Source organism: Falco punctatus (assembly GCF_963210335.1).
Source record: "Falco punctatus genome assembly, chromosome: 9".
Taxonomy (NCBI): domain Eukaryota; kingdom Metazoa; phylum Chordata; class Aves; order Falconiformes; family Falconidae; genus Falco; species Falco punctatus.
Window position 1 is genome coordinate 16,490,771 of NC_137589.1, and position 19,287 is coordinate 16,510,057.

The 19,287-nt window shown below is 44.4% G+C and overlaps 1 protein-coding gene across 7 annotated transcripts in view; it reads left to right on the plus strand.

Annotated features, from left to right (window-relative positions):
* Positions 1 to 18,436, plus strand: part of ARID5B (AT-rich interaction domain 5B) — a 124,136-nt gene extending 105,700 nt beyond the window's left edge. For all 7 annotated transcript variants that reach the window (XM_080402752.1, XM_080402753.1, XM_080402749.1 and 4 more), the window contains 2 exons: positions 8,446 to 8,644; positions 12,527 to 18,436. In XM_080402752.1, the coding sequence (XP_080258878.1) occupies positions 8,446 to 8,644; positions 12,527 to 14,677 (2,350 nt within the window). In that variant the 3' untranslated portion in view covers positions 14,678 to 18,436. The remainder of the gene's footprint in view (positions 1 to 8,445; positions 8,645 to 12,526) is intronic.
* The last annotated feature ends 851 nt before the right edge of the window (positions 18,437 to 19,287 follow it).

Below are 19,287 nucleotides of genomic sequence, written 5' to 3' on the forward strand. Positions count from 1 at the left end.
GAACAAAACAAAAATATGAGCAGTTGCCTGTTGGGGCCTTTTTCTGCCTCCAAGGCTGGCTGTGATTCATCTTGGTTTCCTTCAAAGCAAGCCTTGTGCACGAGCTACATACAAACACGCACTGGCCAGGGAATTGTGGTGTACAACGGCGTGCAGTAACACTCCTCGGCTTCTTTGGTGGACAGACATGTTGGTGTTCAGAGGTGTTGTGGCAGGCAGCTGGACGGTCCCATAGAGCAGTAGCCCTCCTGGCCTCTTTGGGTGCTGCAGGGAGCCTGGTTCCCTTGGAGTCTTCCGCAGGGATTGGCCCAGAGCGTCCATGGGCCGTGTCCTGCTCTTCAGCAGTGTATCTCATATACTGGCCCTCATGAGTCACAAACGCCTTGAAAACTGTCTGGTCAGATGCAGCTGGGGAGGGGTTTATTAGGCTTCGTGCTCTCACCAGATTCGGGCAGCTGAGTGGGAGTGTGTTCTAAAAAGCCACAACCACCTAGGACTTGATGAGGACCAGATAGGTGAGGTGGGTCCCCAGAGCAGGTCATGGTTCTTCACAATCCAGCAGGGTGGCTGTGCCCGTGCTTTGGACACAGATCTGCAGAGAGTTTTATTCTGGCTGTGAATGTGGTCCCTGGACAGTTGTGGAACACCCTGCACATCTGTCCCTTGCCAGGGGACTGAACCCCAGGAGACTATATAGAGTCTTGTACAGTTCAGAACCCATTCTTCCATTTTTTTTCCTAAATAGCTCACATAAATATTACGTATTATCAGAAACACAAGTCAAAATAAGTCCCTTACGTGGTTTCCCTTTAACAGCCGTAAAGTCTCTCTACCCCAAGGACATTGTGCAGTAATTCAATATGCAAGAGAGCCCTTCGTTCCATGCAAATGCTGTTTGGTTTTGTTAAAGCATTTGGATAACTTTGGTAATGTGTAAGCATTTCAGTGGAGTTTTGTAGGAAATAGCAGCCAATCTTTTTGAGGGAACAAAAAATATGAGGCTCGTATAGCATCCACATGAAAATGCTTATGGTTATCTTTTAATACACATTATAATTAATAGAAGGTTTTGATTTACGCTGTTATGTGTGAAAACATCCTCAGGCAAAAATTAATCAAATGTTATGTCATGCTGTAAACTACAGCTAGCTCTTTGTTTGACCCAAAAAAACTTGCCAAGCAGCAGTTTTTTCTTGTCATACTAACTTGGTTGTTTTATTTTTGTCTTCACCCCACTTTCCTGCCCCCCTCCCACCTCAGCTAGTCCCAGACTCCCAGAAAACTTCGCAAGTTGAAAATTGTCACAATAGTTTTCCATCAAGGACAAATTTAAGCCTGAAGATAGATGAGGTGTCTCAGTTCTCTCGTTCTTTTCCTGGGTTTTTGGTTTGTTTTTTTTTTCTTTTTGATAAATAACAAGAGGTTTCTACTTATGATTTTCTGCCCTCAGGGCTCTATCATTAAGATTAAATAACTGTACTCTCAAGCATACCACTGAACAAACATCTTTTCAATTATGTGAGTAACAGATGCTTTAACAAAGGAACTATTGAAAATTCAGAAGGCTTTCCCCCTCCCCAAAATTTAAAAAGTATCAGATGACAGAGGAATGTAATTGTTTACCATTAAAACAGCTCCTTAGCTGTCCATTCAAAGCATCTGAGAACACAGGTTTTTTCAAAATTTCTGGGGTTTCAGCCTCAAAGACTTACTGGCCAGCACTGGAGTCAGCAGGAGTCCTTGGGTATAAGAGTGCTGGACAGCTGGGCACTGCCTTCCAGTGCGTGGAAACAGATGATCTCTCTCTTTGGGGGGGGGGGGTGGTGGTGGTGGTGGTGGTGGTGGTAGTGGTATTGTTTTCCCAGCGACATCCTTCTTTCCACCCAGGAGTCTCTCCCAGCAGAAATGGGGGATGATGTGTGCTAGCCAGTGCTCCTGGATGCATTGTCACCCAAGCAGAGGGGGACTTCCCAGGCATGCCTGCTGTACACGTGTGTCAGTGCTTACTGGGCGCAGAGGCTGTGCAAGTGCCCCATGCTCCGGGGGTCCTGGGACTCCTAACAGCTAAGCTGAGTGCTCATGGTTGGTCAACATCAGGTAGTGTCCCCCTCATGGGTAACCTCATTTCTTGACATCCAGGAGCAGGGACAAGCTCTGCACAAGGGGACAAGTCGCTATTCCTTGCTGGGACCTGAGTTGCCTCAGGAGGGTGCTGCGTGATAGGAGATGTGCCATTCTGTTTTGCAGGAGCAGCACTAGTGATGGAGAGTCAGATCTTTCCTCTCAGATGCCCCAGGTCTTCTGGGAATCTCCGCCTTGACTGCAGGACTTTGCTAACATGGCAGGGATTGCCTCTAGTTTGTTCAACTTTGTGCAATGGAAATGTGGCTTGGAGCTGCTGGGGGGGTCAGCAGGATTTTGGAGTCCCTCCAGGAGACCTGCACCCCACAGGCACTGCAAAATGGCATCTGTAAGCTTCTCCTGAGCATCAGGACCAAAGCATTGCAGGGACTATATGGACCTACTGAACAAAATGCATGTCTGCCTTTAGATGCAGAAGTGGTGATTGTGGCCAAAACAGAGGCTTGTAGCAATTTTGGTAGAGTGACCTGGGGAAGCTGCTCTGCCTCTGTCACCCTTCCTTTGAATCTTTACCCATGCAGTAAATCTGCACCGAAGGCAAAAGCCTGGGGGTTGTTCATCTCCCCGTGCTGAGCCATAGGACTGCGAGTGCCTGAGCTTCCCCTCGCCTGGCTGTACAGCTAAATCAACAGCTGTGTTTGTAATGTCGCTAATTTCTAGTTTACTTAAAACAAAGTGTCTTTGAATTCTCTTACAGCAGTGCAGTTCCCACCTTTCAGCAGTGAGCCATTCTCATTACCCACCAGCACTCCCAGTGGGCTGTGAGGAAAGCTGTTGATGAAAGGATGAAAGAGCCATTTCTTTAAGGAAGGGAAGTTCTTTGGGAAGAAAATTGAACTCAAACATATTTTGTCTTTGCTGATAAAATACATGCCAGTTTTGTACTTCAGACAAATGCAAATAAACTTATTGCTATTGTGTTCTGCACAAAAGCATGCAGGGCTTCCTTTCGTAACCCCTGGGTTGTACAATGCAGTCTGGGGAAGTCAGGCTTGAGGAACACACTGCTTGATTTCCTCGATGTATTTTATATTCCCATTCTGGAAAACAGGCTGAGACCTTAGAGTTCGGCTTATTCCTCTATCTTCTTTGTTAGGAATTTGTCGCTGGTGCCCAGGAGAGCTGCCTCCTGCTCCTGGCCATCCCCACCAGCTGATTGCTGTTGAATGTGGCTTGTTTCCCATGCTTACACTGACAGCATTGCTCCAAGATTTATCCCTTTTGAAGAGCATCAGGGTAAAAAAGACAAGACTTCTCTTGGGATCAGAGCTTAGGCCTTCCTGCTGGTCCCTCAAAACAACTGAATGTTTTGCCACTGGGTTTCTAGAGAACAAGTCAGGTTTTTCTCACTGAGGTTATTGATAGGGGCCCCTTTGCACTGTGGGGGTTGTCGCTGGAGCTGCCCTGAGCTGCCTCAGCTTGGCAGCTGCTCGTCCCAGCCCAGTGCTCGGACCCTCCGGCTGTAGGGGGTGCGGGCAGCCCTGCCCGGCTGCTGTGAGCACCTACTAAACCAAATGGTTGCCCTGTTGAACCAGGTAGACCAGCCATCTCGCCCCGCAGCTCCAGCAGTGCCTTCAGAGTAAGCAGCAAGAGCCACTGTGGCATAATAAGCACTCCTACCAGTAAAGAGATTTATTGCCTGTCCTTTTCAGTGGTTTTGAAACTATAAGAGCTTAATGTTCTCATGATTTACATTAGCATCTAATCCTTGCGTAATCTCATTAATCCATTGGTCCCAAGGTATCCACTGGCAGTGAGTTCCACAGGTTAACTGGTTGCTGTATTCATTTGGTGGAGCGGATTTAAATCTTTTTCCGTTCCCATTGCCATCAACCTCTGTAACCTTCTGGCCAGGCATGGGAATGGGCAGCATCTCCCAAGGAATGGGCTTCAGTATTTTAAATCCTCCCAAGATTATCCTTGTGGCTGAGAGTGGATTGTGCGCTGTTTTGTGTTGGACTTGGAGCCCTTGAGAAAGCAAGATGATGTCAATGGGAGACGTGCTGGAATATTTTATTCTGCCAGAAAGAAAACAAAAATAAACACTGAAACAAGCGATATAAAAATATTGTAGGGGTTGTCCTTCCCTCCTTCGCCCTGTGTGTCCTGGGCATATGGTTCCTCCCCAGCCCATGAGCCCCGTCATATCCATACACAGTGGGGAGAATTAAAGAGGAAACTGGCAGCCTTAACATTTAATTTCCTTCCTCTTTCTGGGCTGGTCAGATCCTTTGCATTATTGTAACTACTTTTTTTATCATGTCTATAAATAGATGTGCTCTCATGTATCCCGTGAAGCAGAGTCAGGCCAAAAAAGTCATTCATTCTGCATAATCAATACATGAAAATGTAGTGGTTGCTGGCCCAGAAGAGATCTTGTATTGTTAGTTCTGTAGCTGGGAAAAAAATGTTGACTAATAAAGATTAAGAGCTTTTTTTTCTTTTTATGAAATGCTAATGATGAAGACATGTTTGATATACTGTGAAATACATTTCTCTAATGTGAAGTTTCTGCTTTTTGTTGGAAAAGAGATTCAGTCCCTGGAGGATTTTAGAATTTGTAAATATAAAATTATCTGCTTCAGTGTTTTTTAAAAAAAGGTTGGCAGAAAGCCAGATTACTTACATTACTGTAATAGATTTGCTGACCTCTGACATCTGCTGCAGAGAAGTACATTGAATTTTTCATAATATCAGATGATGCAGATCTAAAAACTCGGTACACTCTGCACCATTATTTAATTCAGGACTTAGTAAAGCAAAATCTTTTTTTGAGTAGCAGTTTATACGTGATTAAACTTAATATTGCCGATTGTAATAAATCAGGATTAGTATAGTACTGATTTGTTAATCTAACTTGTATTGATTTTAAGTTGTCTTTATTTAAAGAAAAAAAAAAAAAAGGAGACTGGCTTTTCACAGTGACTGAATTTAATAAGAAGCCCTGTGATAGCAAAGACTCCCCTACTGTTTCTGCTCTTGGCTGGAAAATGTTATTCTTGTATTATTCCGGGGGAAAAAAAAAAAAAAAAACCTCATGCTGCTAAAAATCTGCTGCCTGTGGAAAGATTTTTTAATACACTAGTGCTTACATATTCTATTTATGTTAATTGACTTATAAATAATACATTTTATTAATCTTAATATTGGAATCTTGATCATGATAAAGACCCTTTTATTCGCTCTCCTCGCAGGCTTTACAAGTATATATTCTTTAGACCACAAAATATTCCCCCTTTTCCTTTTTTATGAATACTTTGATACTTCCCCCCCACTGTGAAATACAGCCACAGTTCAAAGTGACTGGAAATAATGTTGTTGTTGTTTCCAAAGTGTGATACATTTGAGATATCTGGCTCCGTTTTTTTGGACGTCATCTTTACCTCTTCTTGTGCAAAGATTGATTAAATCTTACCTGCGCTGCAAATATTTGACAAAAAAAAAAAAAAAATACCTCATGCTGGTTTCAGACATGTCACATTCTGCTAAACTATTTGGCTAACAGCAGATCGCATTCTTCCGGTGTTGGGCAATATTGACCTTAAATTGGCTAAGCCGGCTGCTTTCATGGCATGCGAGCCGGCTGCTTACATGTTCCGAGAGCTGTATTAGCTTTATTACTCCTGCACTATAAAAACTTCTAATAATCAAATGATAAGATCATATCCTGTGGGTAATTGTGTTGTACCATGACAGGATAACTGAAAAAACATTCAGTGAAAATTGCAGCCAACAGAAATCTCTATATGAAGCGGCAATTGTTGGTGTTGCTTGACTCGGCGCTGCTCCCCGGGGTCTCACAGCCTGCGCTCCTGCCCGGCTCGCCTACAGCTGCCCCCCTGCAGCCCCCAAAAGCCGCCTCAGCAGCGGCAAGCAACGGCAGCCTGCCGGCCCTCGTTCCAAACGAGGAGGGGAAAATCCTAGAACAAGCCATCCTTGTGTTTTGATTCAGTTTTACCTTAGTCATGCCGCCTCCCCGATACACGAAACATTTAATTCCAGATTTCCTGCCGCTGGCTCCGGGCCTTTGACTGGCTATGTGAAATGTATTTTTACTGCTGTCGGCCTGCCAACTGCTGAGCTCAGTGAAAAATAACTAAAATGAAAACCTTGTACTCCCACATGAACCCTTAAGATCAGAAAAGGAAATTTAAGCCACAGTTACTAATTAGCACCCAAGCTAATGAGTTCTGGTGAGGTGCAGCAGGAGGAGGAGGAGTTTGTGTCCCGCTTTACCCTACAAGGCTCGGCGGAGAGCACGCGAGCGGTGATTAATCGTGTCGGCCCGGGTCTTGCTCCCATCCCGGCTGCAGCCATGGGGTTAACCACGCGGCACCTTTCACGGGAAGGGCCGGAGCGTCCCCATCTCCCGTGGGGCGCAGGACAGCATCTGAAACCCTTACGGATGGAATATGTAGATTTTTTTAACAGGCAACGCGTTCCCATGGAAACAAAACAAAGTCAAACACTCCCCTCGCACTGCTAACAATTATCGTAATAAAATGTGTTTTTATTAAAAGCGATTTTAAATATTTAACACATGGCAGAGCGGCCTCAGCGCTGCCCTGTGTGAAACCCAACCTCGCCTCTAGTGAAGACCAAAGTGCTTTGTGCAGCACGGGGAGGAATTTGGTGTTTTCACCAATATTTGCGCTTTGCGAATGAAATGTAGCAGCCTCAAGTATGAACAAGATTATTTTTTCTTATTCTGCTTAGTTATGCTTTTTGTTATATAAACATTAACTGTAATATTACAGTGGGAAGCAGGTATTTGGCAACTACGTATTATTTTGCTAAGTTTGCATAGAGGGAGCAGTTTCCAGTTTTAGCAGCTGTAACATGTTTAAACTCAGTTTGTAATGGGATCTGAAGATGAATATTCCCTGTGGGCTCCGCTTAGCTTCATTACTGGAGCCCTGCCAAATTCAGGGCTAGAAAGTATTATTCACGCCTCTTTGCACATACCATGTCAGAGCATGCTCAGTTAATGAATTTTGTTTCTAATATAGCATAAATTAGGTTTATATTTTAACATAATTTATGTTGTATTTTATTAAAATGTAAAATATTATGATCACGAGCAATCTAATTTCTGCTCTCTTAAGCCCAAACTGTGTTTGAACATCTAAGTATGTAAATCAAAATTGCATGCTTAGAAACTGATTCTAGGATAACAAACGAATATCTGAACCAAAGAGGTTTCTGCCTTGGAGTCTTAGATTAAAGATAATTAAGGATCCTGGTATTTGAACAGATTTATGTTGTTTATAAGCAAAGTACATTTTCTTCATAGAGTCAACTTGTCTTTTTTTTTTTTTAAGCAAATTATGTTTGCTGTATTAAAGTTCATATTTTTAAAGTCTGAGTCTCGTATTAATCCCACAGTGAGTCATTAATCATACCAAATGCATTATAAAAACTTTAATCACTGAAGTTGAAACTGAGATCGTAACGCAATCCATCCCTTTTAATTATATCAGTTATTTTTCCTTTCAGATCAAGAATTGCAGAGGGAAAATAAATGGATTAAAACTCTGTGCGCTTGATGCTTTCGGGGGAGGATATTTTTTGTTTGTGTTTCTTTCTTGCTTTTTAAAAGCGATTTCCTGCACTTTGTGGAGGACACTTCCACAGTGAAAAACTCCTTCACTTTTATCTCTTTTCCCCAATCCTTCTTCCATAAAAAAGACTCACTGCCGAAAGCAGGGAGTGTGGCGTCGGTCATTGAATGAGTGCGTTGCAAGGGCGGTGGTGGGCTGGTGCTGATGGCAGCGTGCGTGGGGCTGTGCCCACCGCTGTAGGTTTCCTGCAGCCTTACTCTCATCTTCTGCCAGGTTCCTGGCACTCACCCTTGCACTCAGGGGAACCACCACCAGCCTGGAAACTGTGTAGCTGTTATCAACTTGGCTGTGGCTTTGTAGGTGTTTTCCTAGGGTTTCCTGCATGTTTTTAAGAGTAGGGAGGGAAAATAAAAATAAATGGTGGATTATTTTTTTTTAAATCAGTCTGAAACATAGTGGCTCATATTCTCATCTGGTACAAATTGGTGTAGCCGCACAAACCACTGCAGTGTTACTGACAACTGATCCACACCAACTCCAACTCCACTGAATTTATGCCGCATGATAATCTTGCCAAATAAATTGATTTATCATACTTGGATTTATAGATGTAGAGTTTACACTGTAGCTTTTATGGCATGGAAGAAAATGGATTTATTAAGTAAACTGCTCATAGTAGATACATTTTGTTCTTTGCTAGAATGGCAAAACCTGATCAATTATTTGTTCCTTAATCCCCTAGATTAATCCTGCCATATGAAAGATTTATTAAAGGAGAGGAAGATAAGCCACTGCCTCCAGTGAAACCTCGAAAACAGGATAACAGTTCCCAGGAGGGTGAAGCGAAAACAAAAGTGTCTGGAACAAAACGCATCAAAAATGAAAACCAAAAGAACAAGAAGGAAAAAGATAATGCACAGAAACCCCAAGATGCATCTGAGGTTGGTTGCTTTCCTGCTTTTCAACTTTTCAATTAAAAATATACAGCTTTAATCAGGTGAAATCCAATGATAAAATGCATAGTGGAGAATTCCAAACAGTTGGCGTCTGAGTTTGCTCGGCAATGGAAATTTAGTTGTAGCGGTACTGTCTGTGTAGGGACTTTGCTGGGCTATAAATGGTTAGCTCCATACTGCATAGCAGTGATGGCAGAAGACCAAGCACTAGATGTAACAAGTACAATTTCTGCTCATTGTATTATACAGTGATCACCACTGAAAGATCAGCAGCTGCCAAAAGGAAACCACACAACTACCACAGTTATTTCCTAATCTAAGTATAGGGTGCGGGAACCTCTAATACTGTTGATAATCCTGTGGTAACTGTTGGACACAGCTGATTTTTATAATGGTAACCTCTGGATCAGCCCTTCTGTGCTCACAGATGTACACACATCTGTCAAAAAACATATCAGTCCCCAGGCTTTTTATTGTGTTATGCTGAATTTCTCTTTGGACCAAAAGGTCGGGTTTTGAGGGAACCACCTTCCAAGCCCTAACTGAGACCAACTTCCCTCTCACATGCCGCAGGTGATTTTCAGCTGAGATAGATAGGTTCCTATTCTGTCACCTGCTCCACATGGGCGGGCCTTGTTTTCCACATAAAGCCATGTTACTGCAGACACAGGACAGCCCTCGTGGAAGAGATTTTATGTTCACAGCCCAGGGTGAGACAGATCAGTAGAATTCATATTTGTCTGCAAATAAGGGTAGATTTCACGTGTTGCTAAGTGGTATAAAATCAGTGGGGTTTTTTGCTCTGGTGTTACTTCAGCACTTTCTTTTGCACATCCTGCCCACTCTCTCCTGTGCCCTGCTCACACGCTGTGTGAACGAGGCGGTGAAGCTCCTCACACATAACCCCTACACAAGACATTGCTTTTCCTGTCTCAGTCTGCCAGATCACAGCAGCCTTCAAGGCGCTGCAGTGAAAGATAAGTATTTAAAGAAAATTGAAACACGTGACGTGCCCGGCAGACTATGGCTGCTCCTTTGACTTCATTGCCATCTGGTAGGTACCTAAGCCCTGTTTCTAAACCAGTTTGGAAACTGGTATTGAGTCAGCTACCAACAGTCCTCTTCCTCATTGTTTAAAAAAAAATGCAGGACCGGTAAACTCTGAGACTTCGTGTGCCCGGTTTTGAGAACAGAAAATTTTTATTTTCATGTCCTACTACCTCTTTAAGTTGTGCTTACAAGGACAGTTTCATTGCCCATCCTAAGCAGAATTTGTTTTTTAAATTGCCTTGATCAGCAGTACTCTTAATATCTAAAGTAAGAGCACTTCACAGAGAGGGGAGGTTTCTTGTGCGAGAACACTGTAATTTTAAAGCAGGGAGCCCTGTTGGGGGAACACCCCTCCACTTCTGATGAAAAATGCATAGAGGAGAGTGCGCACAAACCTGCTTCAGTCACTGGAAGGTTGCAACACGAATTGCCCAAAGCAAGGAGATGTGAAGGCTTGTGCTCTGTTTCCCTGTCATTTCTTCATGCCTGGTTATTTATTGAGGGGTCTTGGATCAGCAAAATACGTTACACACTACCCATACTGCCACTGCTAAGCACAGCATAACAAGTCAGCAACAGAGCATTAGCCTTAACTTGGAATTTCCTTACTTTTGTTGTTCCCTATCTCAAACTTCCTGCTGCTTAAACTGCAGTTATTTTTGTGTGGTTTGCAGGAAGAGTTCTTAAGCTGCGCTTATCGGAAATGTCGGGAGCTTAGATGAGACAATAAAAATGTACAATTACGGCAGTCTCCTATTGTAAAATGGTACCTTTTATAGCTGAATTAATGTCTCCTCCCTGACTGGGATGGAAGATGTGTCCTGCTCCTCTCTAATCGGGGTGAACGATTAAGGACCTCAGCCTTTGTGAAGGTCACTGTATGGGTAGGTGGTTACACAAAGCCCAAGCAGTGAAAGGGCCTGCAGGGGTGGATGTTTCCACCTAGGGTGGGTGCAGGGCTGCAGAGCTCATCTGTGCTCAGAGAGGTCTCTCTGCCCAGGATGTGGCCCTTAGGGGGCCAGCAGAAAGGAGATGCCCAGCTCTTTTGGGTGGAAAAAAGTCCAGGTCTGCTGGAGCCAGACAGAAGGTTGCATGTCCCTCACACCGCAGCTGTCCCCCAGCTGGAGCCCTGTGCCAGGCTTGACCTTTGGGTGCAGTCCTCACCCAGGCACAGCAGTGGTGGTGTGTTGCTCCCACGTAGATGTGTAGGCATGGCCCCAGCCGAGCCACTGCTTAAACCATTTCTGCATGCGGCCTAGGAGCTGGCTGTAGCTGTGAGCTGTAAAAAGCATAATCAAGCTACAAATGTGCTGTCCTCTCAATTGCATGGTCAACTCATAGACCGTAAGAGGTATGTAGGAAGAGAGTATAACTTTAATTTACTAGGGTTGCATTTGCTTTGAGCTCTTCACTGTTTTCCTGCCATCACAATGACATTGTCAATGTAACGAGGTACCAGACAAAATGCTATTAGCCTTAGCCTGCACATTTCCTCACAATAGCTGAAACTTCAATCAAAGCGTTGCTTAACAGAAACATAGAGTAGAATGTACAGTTACTAAATATGATTTCTCCTTTTTTTCTCTTCCTTGATTTGCTCATCTGTCTGGTATTTTCCTGTAATTTTATAAGCTCAAGAGACTAGCGATGGTACTTTGTAAAGGACCTAATGATGGTATTTGGCTGCAAAAGGCAGCTATGAGTTTAAAAAGAAGTTAGGATGACTAACAGACACTGTAACTAATAGGCCAACCAAACAGACAGGAATATTTAAAAGCAGCTGTGAAGAAATAAATCTCTGAGAAGGTTAGACTCATTAGGACCTTCTCCGATCCCCAACTCCTATGACAGACCATAAAGCTGCGTTTAGATAATAACTTTCTCAATCCGTCTTATCTTTACACGAAGAAAGAAAGAAAACAATAATAATAAAGGACTCGCACAATGCTGCTGTTTTATGACTGTCTTCTACCACGACATGTCAGAGGAGAGTGACAGCAGTTTTGAAAAGGGCTGTCAGTCAGCTGGATCGCAGATGGGACGCTCTGGTGACCTCTGCGGGTCACAGTTCAGCCAGCTACATAATGGGATGAATGGTGTGAATTGTGCACACAAGCTTTATTAATGGGGGAGCAGAAAGAGCTGCGGTCCCATTGACGATAACGTATAAAAGCCATGTTTGTAATAGCGGGCGCACACACTTACTGAATGTTGACAACTTCATTTTAATCCGTTAATAAAAAAAATGTGTGTCCTAGTTAAGCTGTGGCAGTGATTTGCTGCCTACAATAGGGATTCCTAGTATGCCATTTCTATCATTTTCACACTTTAATGCAAAACTGGGTGTGAATGATCTCCGCTGTGATCACTGAATTTTAAGATAGCTACGCTGGAGAGAAAAAACATGGGAATCGTGTCGGTTTTGTAGGTGAAGTTGGCTAGCAGGAGAGATTTCTATAGCCTTACCGTTTGTGTTACGAAATCAGCTCTCCTGCATTTGCCTAATTAATTTTTAAAAAGTATAACCTCCGCATTTAGCTGTCTGGTCAAGCCACCAGTGCCTCTTGTCAGGTTACAAACATCTGCTGTTTTGAAGTGCCTTATTGTGACCCTGGCAGGGATGGTGCATTTCTTAATTTTTCCAGGAGGTACATCTCTGTTTGAGTCCAATACCTGGTGTTGGAGCCTTCACGTTCCTGCAAGGTGATTGACAAGTACTTCTTTAAAAGTAGCCAACGGTGTACTGTGTATAATCTTATGAACAGTCTGCCAAAACGCACAGTGTTCTTATTACTGTCTGTTGAATCATTTCATTAGGTTTCATCAGAACAAGAGAAGGATCAAGAATCCACAGACCAGAAAAATTTCCCTGAACACGCTACAGTGGGGGAGATGAAACAGCCTGTGCAAGGCCCTCCATCTCTTTTACCAGAGACAGCTCGGCCACTGCCTCTGGAAAAGGCAGACCTGTCAGAAAACAGCATGAACAGTGAGAAAGCCAAGGAGGAGGTTCCGCACTCGTCCTCTTTCTCAAATGTATCCATGTCCCCAGAAGAAGACACCATGCTGGATGCCACAATCACGAAACGATTACACCCCCCAGCAGATGCCCTGGAAGAAACGAAGCCTGAACAAAGACTACATAAAGCTTTTCCTGACAGCCTAGAAAGCGAACCTCCAGACATGCCCTTCACAGCTTTCCCAGTCCAGCTGACCACTCAGAGTGACATGGAAGATGACAAATTGCCAGAGATGGCCGATTACATCGCAAACTGCACGGTGAAAGTGGACCAGCTGGGAAATGAAGATATCCACAATGCACTAAAGCAAACACCCAAAGTACTGGTGGTCCAGAACTTCGACATGTTCAAGGAAAAGGAGCTGCCCGGGTCCATGAACGATGACTCCACTTTTGGTTACACACCGCTGCTCTATTCAAAGGGTAATCCAGGCATCATGTCACCCCTGGCAAAGAAAAAGCTGCTGTCACAGGTCAGTGGGGCAGCCCTGTCATGTAGCTATCCTTATGGTTCTCCTCCACCTTTGATAAGCAAAAAGAAACTGAACAGCAGAGATGAACTGTCCTCAAGCATATCACAAGGTCCACATGCCCCTAATTCTGATCCTGTAGCAATTAATAGGCCCTCAGTCATACAACATGTACAGAGTTTTAAGACCAAGGAAGAAAGGAAGTCAATTAATGATGTTTTTAAACATGACATGCTAAGTAAACCGGATCCTCAGCGCTGTGATTTTGCAAAACATCACCTCAGTTCTCTTGCCGAGTCATACGTACCGAAGATGGATATCCAGGACTGCAAAGATAAAATGAGTGAGAAAAGGGCACTGCAGCACTCCCATGTGCCCACTTTCTTGGCAGATTTTTATTCATCACCTCATCTGCACAGCCTTTATAGGCACACAGAACACCACCTTAATAATGAACAGACATCAAAGTACCTCCCCCGGGACATGTTCAGAGAGTCTGAAAATACTTCTACTTTTACTCAACACAAACACCACGAAAAACTAAATTTAAATTATCGCCCATCTTTGCATCAGCAAGAAAAAAAGGCAGCAGTGGAGGCCTCTTCAGATGATCAGCCAACAGATTTGAGTCTTCCAAAGAGCATACACAAACAGACTGCAAAGGCGCCGGGCTCCAGCCTCCCTCATTCATCCATGGCCCAGCAAGAAGGCAAAGGTATCTCCCCGTTCCAGGCTGCGAGCAGCCAGGCGGTGAGCCTAGACTGTAGCCCCAAAGCCTGCCGCGTGTCCCCCATGGCCATGACAGCCCCAAAAAAACACAGCGAGTTGCTCCACAGGTCTGGGAAGCAGCAGGCCCAGAGGCTGGAGAATCTGAGGAAGATGGAGGGGATGGTGCATCCTATCATCAGCCGCAGAACGAGCCCTCAAAATGTGGGGGCTGCCCGGCCTTTGAAACGAAGCCTGGAGGATTTGGACAAAGTCATTTCTGAAAAAAAAATCCGAGCTGTCTCTCCTCTGCACTTACCAAAGGAGACCCCAGCGAAAGACAAGGTTCCCGACCCAGAGGGGGAAGGCAGCAAGCCAGTGCATGGCCTCCATTCTGGCAGCATGCTGGAAAGCCACAAATTTCCCCTTTCAGCCCCCATCTTCCCAGGCTTGTATCCGGGAAGCCTGTGCACAGGGCTGAACAACCGCCTCCCTCCCGGGTATTCTCATCCCCTGCAGTACTTGAAAAATCAGACCGTGCTCTCCCCACTAATGCAGCCTTTGGCTCTTCACTCCTTCATGGTGCAGAGACAATTCCTCACGTCCCCTGCAAACTCTCAGCAACTGTACAGACACTTAGCTGCAGCAACACCTGTGGGAAGTTCCTACGGTGACCTTTTGCATAACAGCATTTATCCTTTAGCTGCTATAAACCCTCAAGCCGCGTTCCCACCTTCCCAGCTATCCTCTGTACATCCCAGCACAAAACTGTAAACCCTCTTGCTCACAAAAAAAAGGTCTGAGGAGAAAAGTTAAGTTAGCGACATTCCTCCCCCTGTGACAATGTCTCGCAGGTTTAGCGATCTGTATTTTTGTCAACCAGGATGCAGTCATATCCCGCCTAGAGGAGCGCTTCAGAGTTTGATGGAGACAGGACTGCTTCTTTAATTCTGGCTCCCACATCAGCCCCCTCATCCCTTATCCCTGCCCCACAAAAAAGAAAACCAAACAAAAACACACACACAAAAAAAAAAAAAAAAAAAAAAAGGAAAGAAAAAATCATTGGATTTTGCATATGTGTTTTCTGAAAGGACTTGTATATGGTAAGAGCAGATGTTCAAAGGGAGCCGTGGAGATGCAGGCTCAGTCCTGAGCTCACTGAAATCCCAGGTGAGGGCTGTGTTTGCCTTTCACTGAGCCAAGGACCAGAGGCCATGCATTGTTGCAAATGAGTCAAGGACTCGAGTTGAACCTGGAAAGGAGAAGTGGGCCAAGAATCCATACAATCAGTGGATGTGCTTTTTTGGGTAACTTTTCCTGACTTGTAATGATTCAATCAATGCAATGTATAGTAAAACGGCAATAGATTTTTCATTTTAACACTATTAGAACAGAAGGGTAAACACTGTTTAATTTGACTGTACATATCCACTTCGTAAACTACCAATGTCACATTTGGTCACAATAATTTATATAGTTTTGTTTGTCCAGTATATTCTGTGCTCTTTATGTTTGGGTTTTTTTTTTTTTGTTTTGGTTTTTTTTGTTTGTTTTGGGTTTCTTTTTTTTAAATTAAACAGTATCATTTTATCTGCAACTTTTTTTAAAGGCTGTGGCTGTCCTGATTGTTTTTTATTTTTATGTGTTTGTAATTTTTCCAGTTTCTTTATACTTTTGAGCAGCGTTTTTTGTTTTGGTTTTGTGGTAACGTTTACTGTTTACAAACTGAAGCAACTGGTTCAGATTAATCTTAATGGTTATAAACATACTGTAGGTGATGTTACGGTGCAAGGACACAAACAAGGGTCCTTTCCCCACGGTCCACCCCTGCAAGGTGCTGAGCACCTCTTGCCCTCCTGTTGTTGCAATGGCTCCTAAGCAGCTTCTCCCCTCCCACCGAGCTTTGCTTTCCTGTATCGTGGTCCGTGAATTTGTCGAGCATTGTACTTAACCTTACCTAGGCTGTGAAACCCTCCTGCCTACCAGAGAAACAGTCTAGAAACCAAAACCTCCCTGGCACAAGCTGGTGGATGACAAAGGAGTCCAGAAAAGGGATTTATGGTTTGCAAGAATGTCGAGGATTTCGGAAATTAGGACAGGAGCCAGTGTTGATTTGGATCAGAGGCTTATGGGTCTTGTGCCTCACAAGCGGACTGGGCTTGGTAGGATGGGTAGGGGGTTGTGTGCAGTGGTTGGGACGGTCCTTCCACACCCCCACAGGGATCTCAACATCTCCCTGGGCATCCTTTCACAGAGGGGAAAGCCCAGGTGTGGAGGGGCTGGGTTTTCCTAACAAAAGAGCTTCCCTATGGATGTATATTCACTTTGCAGGACATCACCATCATGCAACTGAGCATAGACATCGATAAAGTGAAGTGTGACCTGGAAGCTTTTTGCAATGTGAAAATTGGTTGTGATTCAAACCATCTCAGTTACTGTTCAAAGACAGTGTAATCAATACGAAAAGAAAAATGGAAACTACTAAGAAACACTTTGCATGCTAGGCATGTCATTAAATTTTCCCGTGATATGAAGCCAAATACAATATATAATGTATCATACTTAATATCCAAAGGTGGAAACCAGAATAATATACTCGTCTACTGTTAAAGATCCAGCTTCTTCAATTAAATACTTTATATTCCTGTGGTAAAACTATATTTAATTGATCGATAAACAGACTAGTAGAACTTAGAACATGGATGTGCCAGTGCAGAGCATCCTGCTGCTCCACAAATCATAGAGGAAACGAAACCGCAGGCTCATCCAGGCAGAGGCCGCAGTGTGGAGGACATCTTTAGTAAAGTTGCACTAGTTCTGAATCACATGAGAATCAGGGGTTTGGGGATGGGAGGGAAGAGGGGAGGGGGTAGGGGAGAGAATATAAAAATCTACAGCAAATGCGAACAGAAGCTTGTTGTGTGTTTGGCAAAGCAGACGCTTCTCTTCCTTCTTTCGATTAAGTTGCGTGTCCTGGAGTTGTGCATTTGTTTACGCAGTGTTTGATTTCCCTTTTGGAGTCCCGTTGGCGTTTGGTGGTAGGCTTTTTGGAGCTGTGCTGAGGCGGCGTGGGGCTGGGGGACCAGGAAAGGGGAGGAAGGCTCCTCTCTCGCCCCACAAGGAGACTGGCCGCTGCTGGCTGGGGAAGCTCATAATATACTGGGCAAAACGTCAGGGCGAATGAAAAGAAATGGTAGCATAAACCCCCAACAGAAGCTGTGCATTATTTGTTTAAAAACTCTAAACAGAAATCTTGGAAATCTTTCAAAAGACTATTGAATTCTTCATTGGCTTAAAAGTTGTGGGTTTTTTTAGTGTCTTAAATGGGGCTTTGTTTGCATTGTTTGAGTTCAGGGGGCCTTATTATTGAATGAAATTGCACAAGCCTTTCTTTGTGCAATCAAACCATTGTTATTGGTAGGTTTGTAAAGGAAACGGTGGAATCTAATTGGCAATAGAGTCATAAATTTATTTACCAGGAGCCAGTTCCAAGAAATGTTGCAATTCAAACACGCTACGTCCAGGATTCATTAGAGATGCTAAAGGTTGTGAGGAGAAGGCCCGGCAGCAAACCGCTCACGTGTAGCTTCTGGCCGCACACCGAGCCAGGCTTCACGAATCGTGTGGGAAGTAGGGTCTGACTCCCAGTAGAATCTGTACCCCTAGCAAGGCTGGACGGGACCAAGGCAGCGTCTTGCAGCCGGTCTGTCTTGGCTGCGTGCTGCCAGACACAAGTTTGCTGGGTGTGTCGGTGCCTGGGAAGTAGTCTGTCCCGGCTGCAGAGGATTTGGCTTGGCAGCCCCTGAAGCTGGTGCAGGAGGCCAGTGCTTTGCCTGCCGCCGCCGGCACCTCTGCCCTGTTCGGGGGGTGCGGGGCTACGGCCTCTGGAGACCACCACCGGGGTCCCCTCACCACTCCCCCGCCTGGTCCCTTCCTTTGTGGCGGTCAGCAAGGTCGCATCTGATCCAGTTTTGCAGTTGTCGTGATTTTAATGAGCAGTGGGGCTTCTTCCGCTGGTGTGAGGCGGGCAGCGTTGGCAGTGCTGCCATGAGCGCTTCCTGCGGCGTTTGCTGTACATGTGGTTGGTATTTCGCTCGTTCTCTTCCTCCTCCTCCCCTCTCCCCCCAGCCCCACAGTTTTAAATATGTTCTAATAATGGCAGCATAATCTACTAGCTGTTTATACTTTTTTAACTTTCTTTTGTTGTAAATATTGTATACTTTTTGTGATTCAAGTTATGTAGCCTATATGCTCTGTAAGGTGATGATTTGTATATATAAAAATGGCCCAGTAATATTATATAGTTTCCCATTTAAAAGGTTATTGAGTAACCTTTGTGTTAGTTTAAACACTACCAGAAATAAAGCTGAGCCAACTATAAACACTCAATTTTTGTATGTTTTCCAAATTGTACTTATTAATGCTTTTGATACTGTATTATGTGCCAATAGTTTCCCAATCACATAGCAGGCAAAAGATATTTTGTACTTTTTGATCCACTGTAATATTTAATAAAAAATGTTACTATCTGTTCCCTTTTGTGTTTGATTAATAATTCTGTAAACAGCCCTTATCGCAATGGATTACATATTATCCCATCTGACCTTTCAGCCCTCTTATATTGGCTTTTCTAGAGAAAGTATCTTCTCCTGCAAATGATTAGATTAAAGAAATGGAAGTTTGCAATTTCCTAAAGGAGGAAGAGACAAGATCTTCAGTCAGTGCCCCTCTATTTTTGCAGTGTGCTCGCATTAAAGTGTGGCTGTGGTCAGGCTGACTAGGAATAGCTTTTGAGGGAATAACATCCATGCTTAGCCAGTGGCTCCAGTAGCAAATTTACTCCATCTGCATCTCAAAGCAGGATTTCTTTCTGCCAGTACTGCAGACTGGAGCTGGGAGCTGAAAATTGCCCGCTGTTCTTCCCGTCTCAATCATAAGTAGGATCTTGAGAGTTGGATGCCGACTGGTAATTTTGCTGATGACAGTAACAACCACCAAGTAACCTTAATTTGTACTCTGTTCTTTGATGGGTTCAAAAAGCCCCCCTAAACCTGGTGGCCCTTTGAGAAGCTGTTATTGGAGCAAGTGCTGTCAGAGTGCTGTTACACTCCTGGTCTCCATAGATGAGAAAATTACCTGCTGGTGTACAGGTCAGGACTGGGTACCGTCCTTGCCCGGCACGTCTCAGCAGTGGGCAGGCGAGCCCGGTGGCTAGGGCCACCCAGTTGTGACTCAGTTCTGTGGTCCTGGAGGGAGTGTGTGCAGGGAAGCCTTCCCCATCCCTGGGGTCCAGGAGCTGAACTCGTGAGTGGTCCCAGGAGCTGCTGCTGCTTTGCGCTTCCACCCTGCACCAGGTGCATGGCTGAGGCTGTTGGCAGCACTGG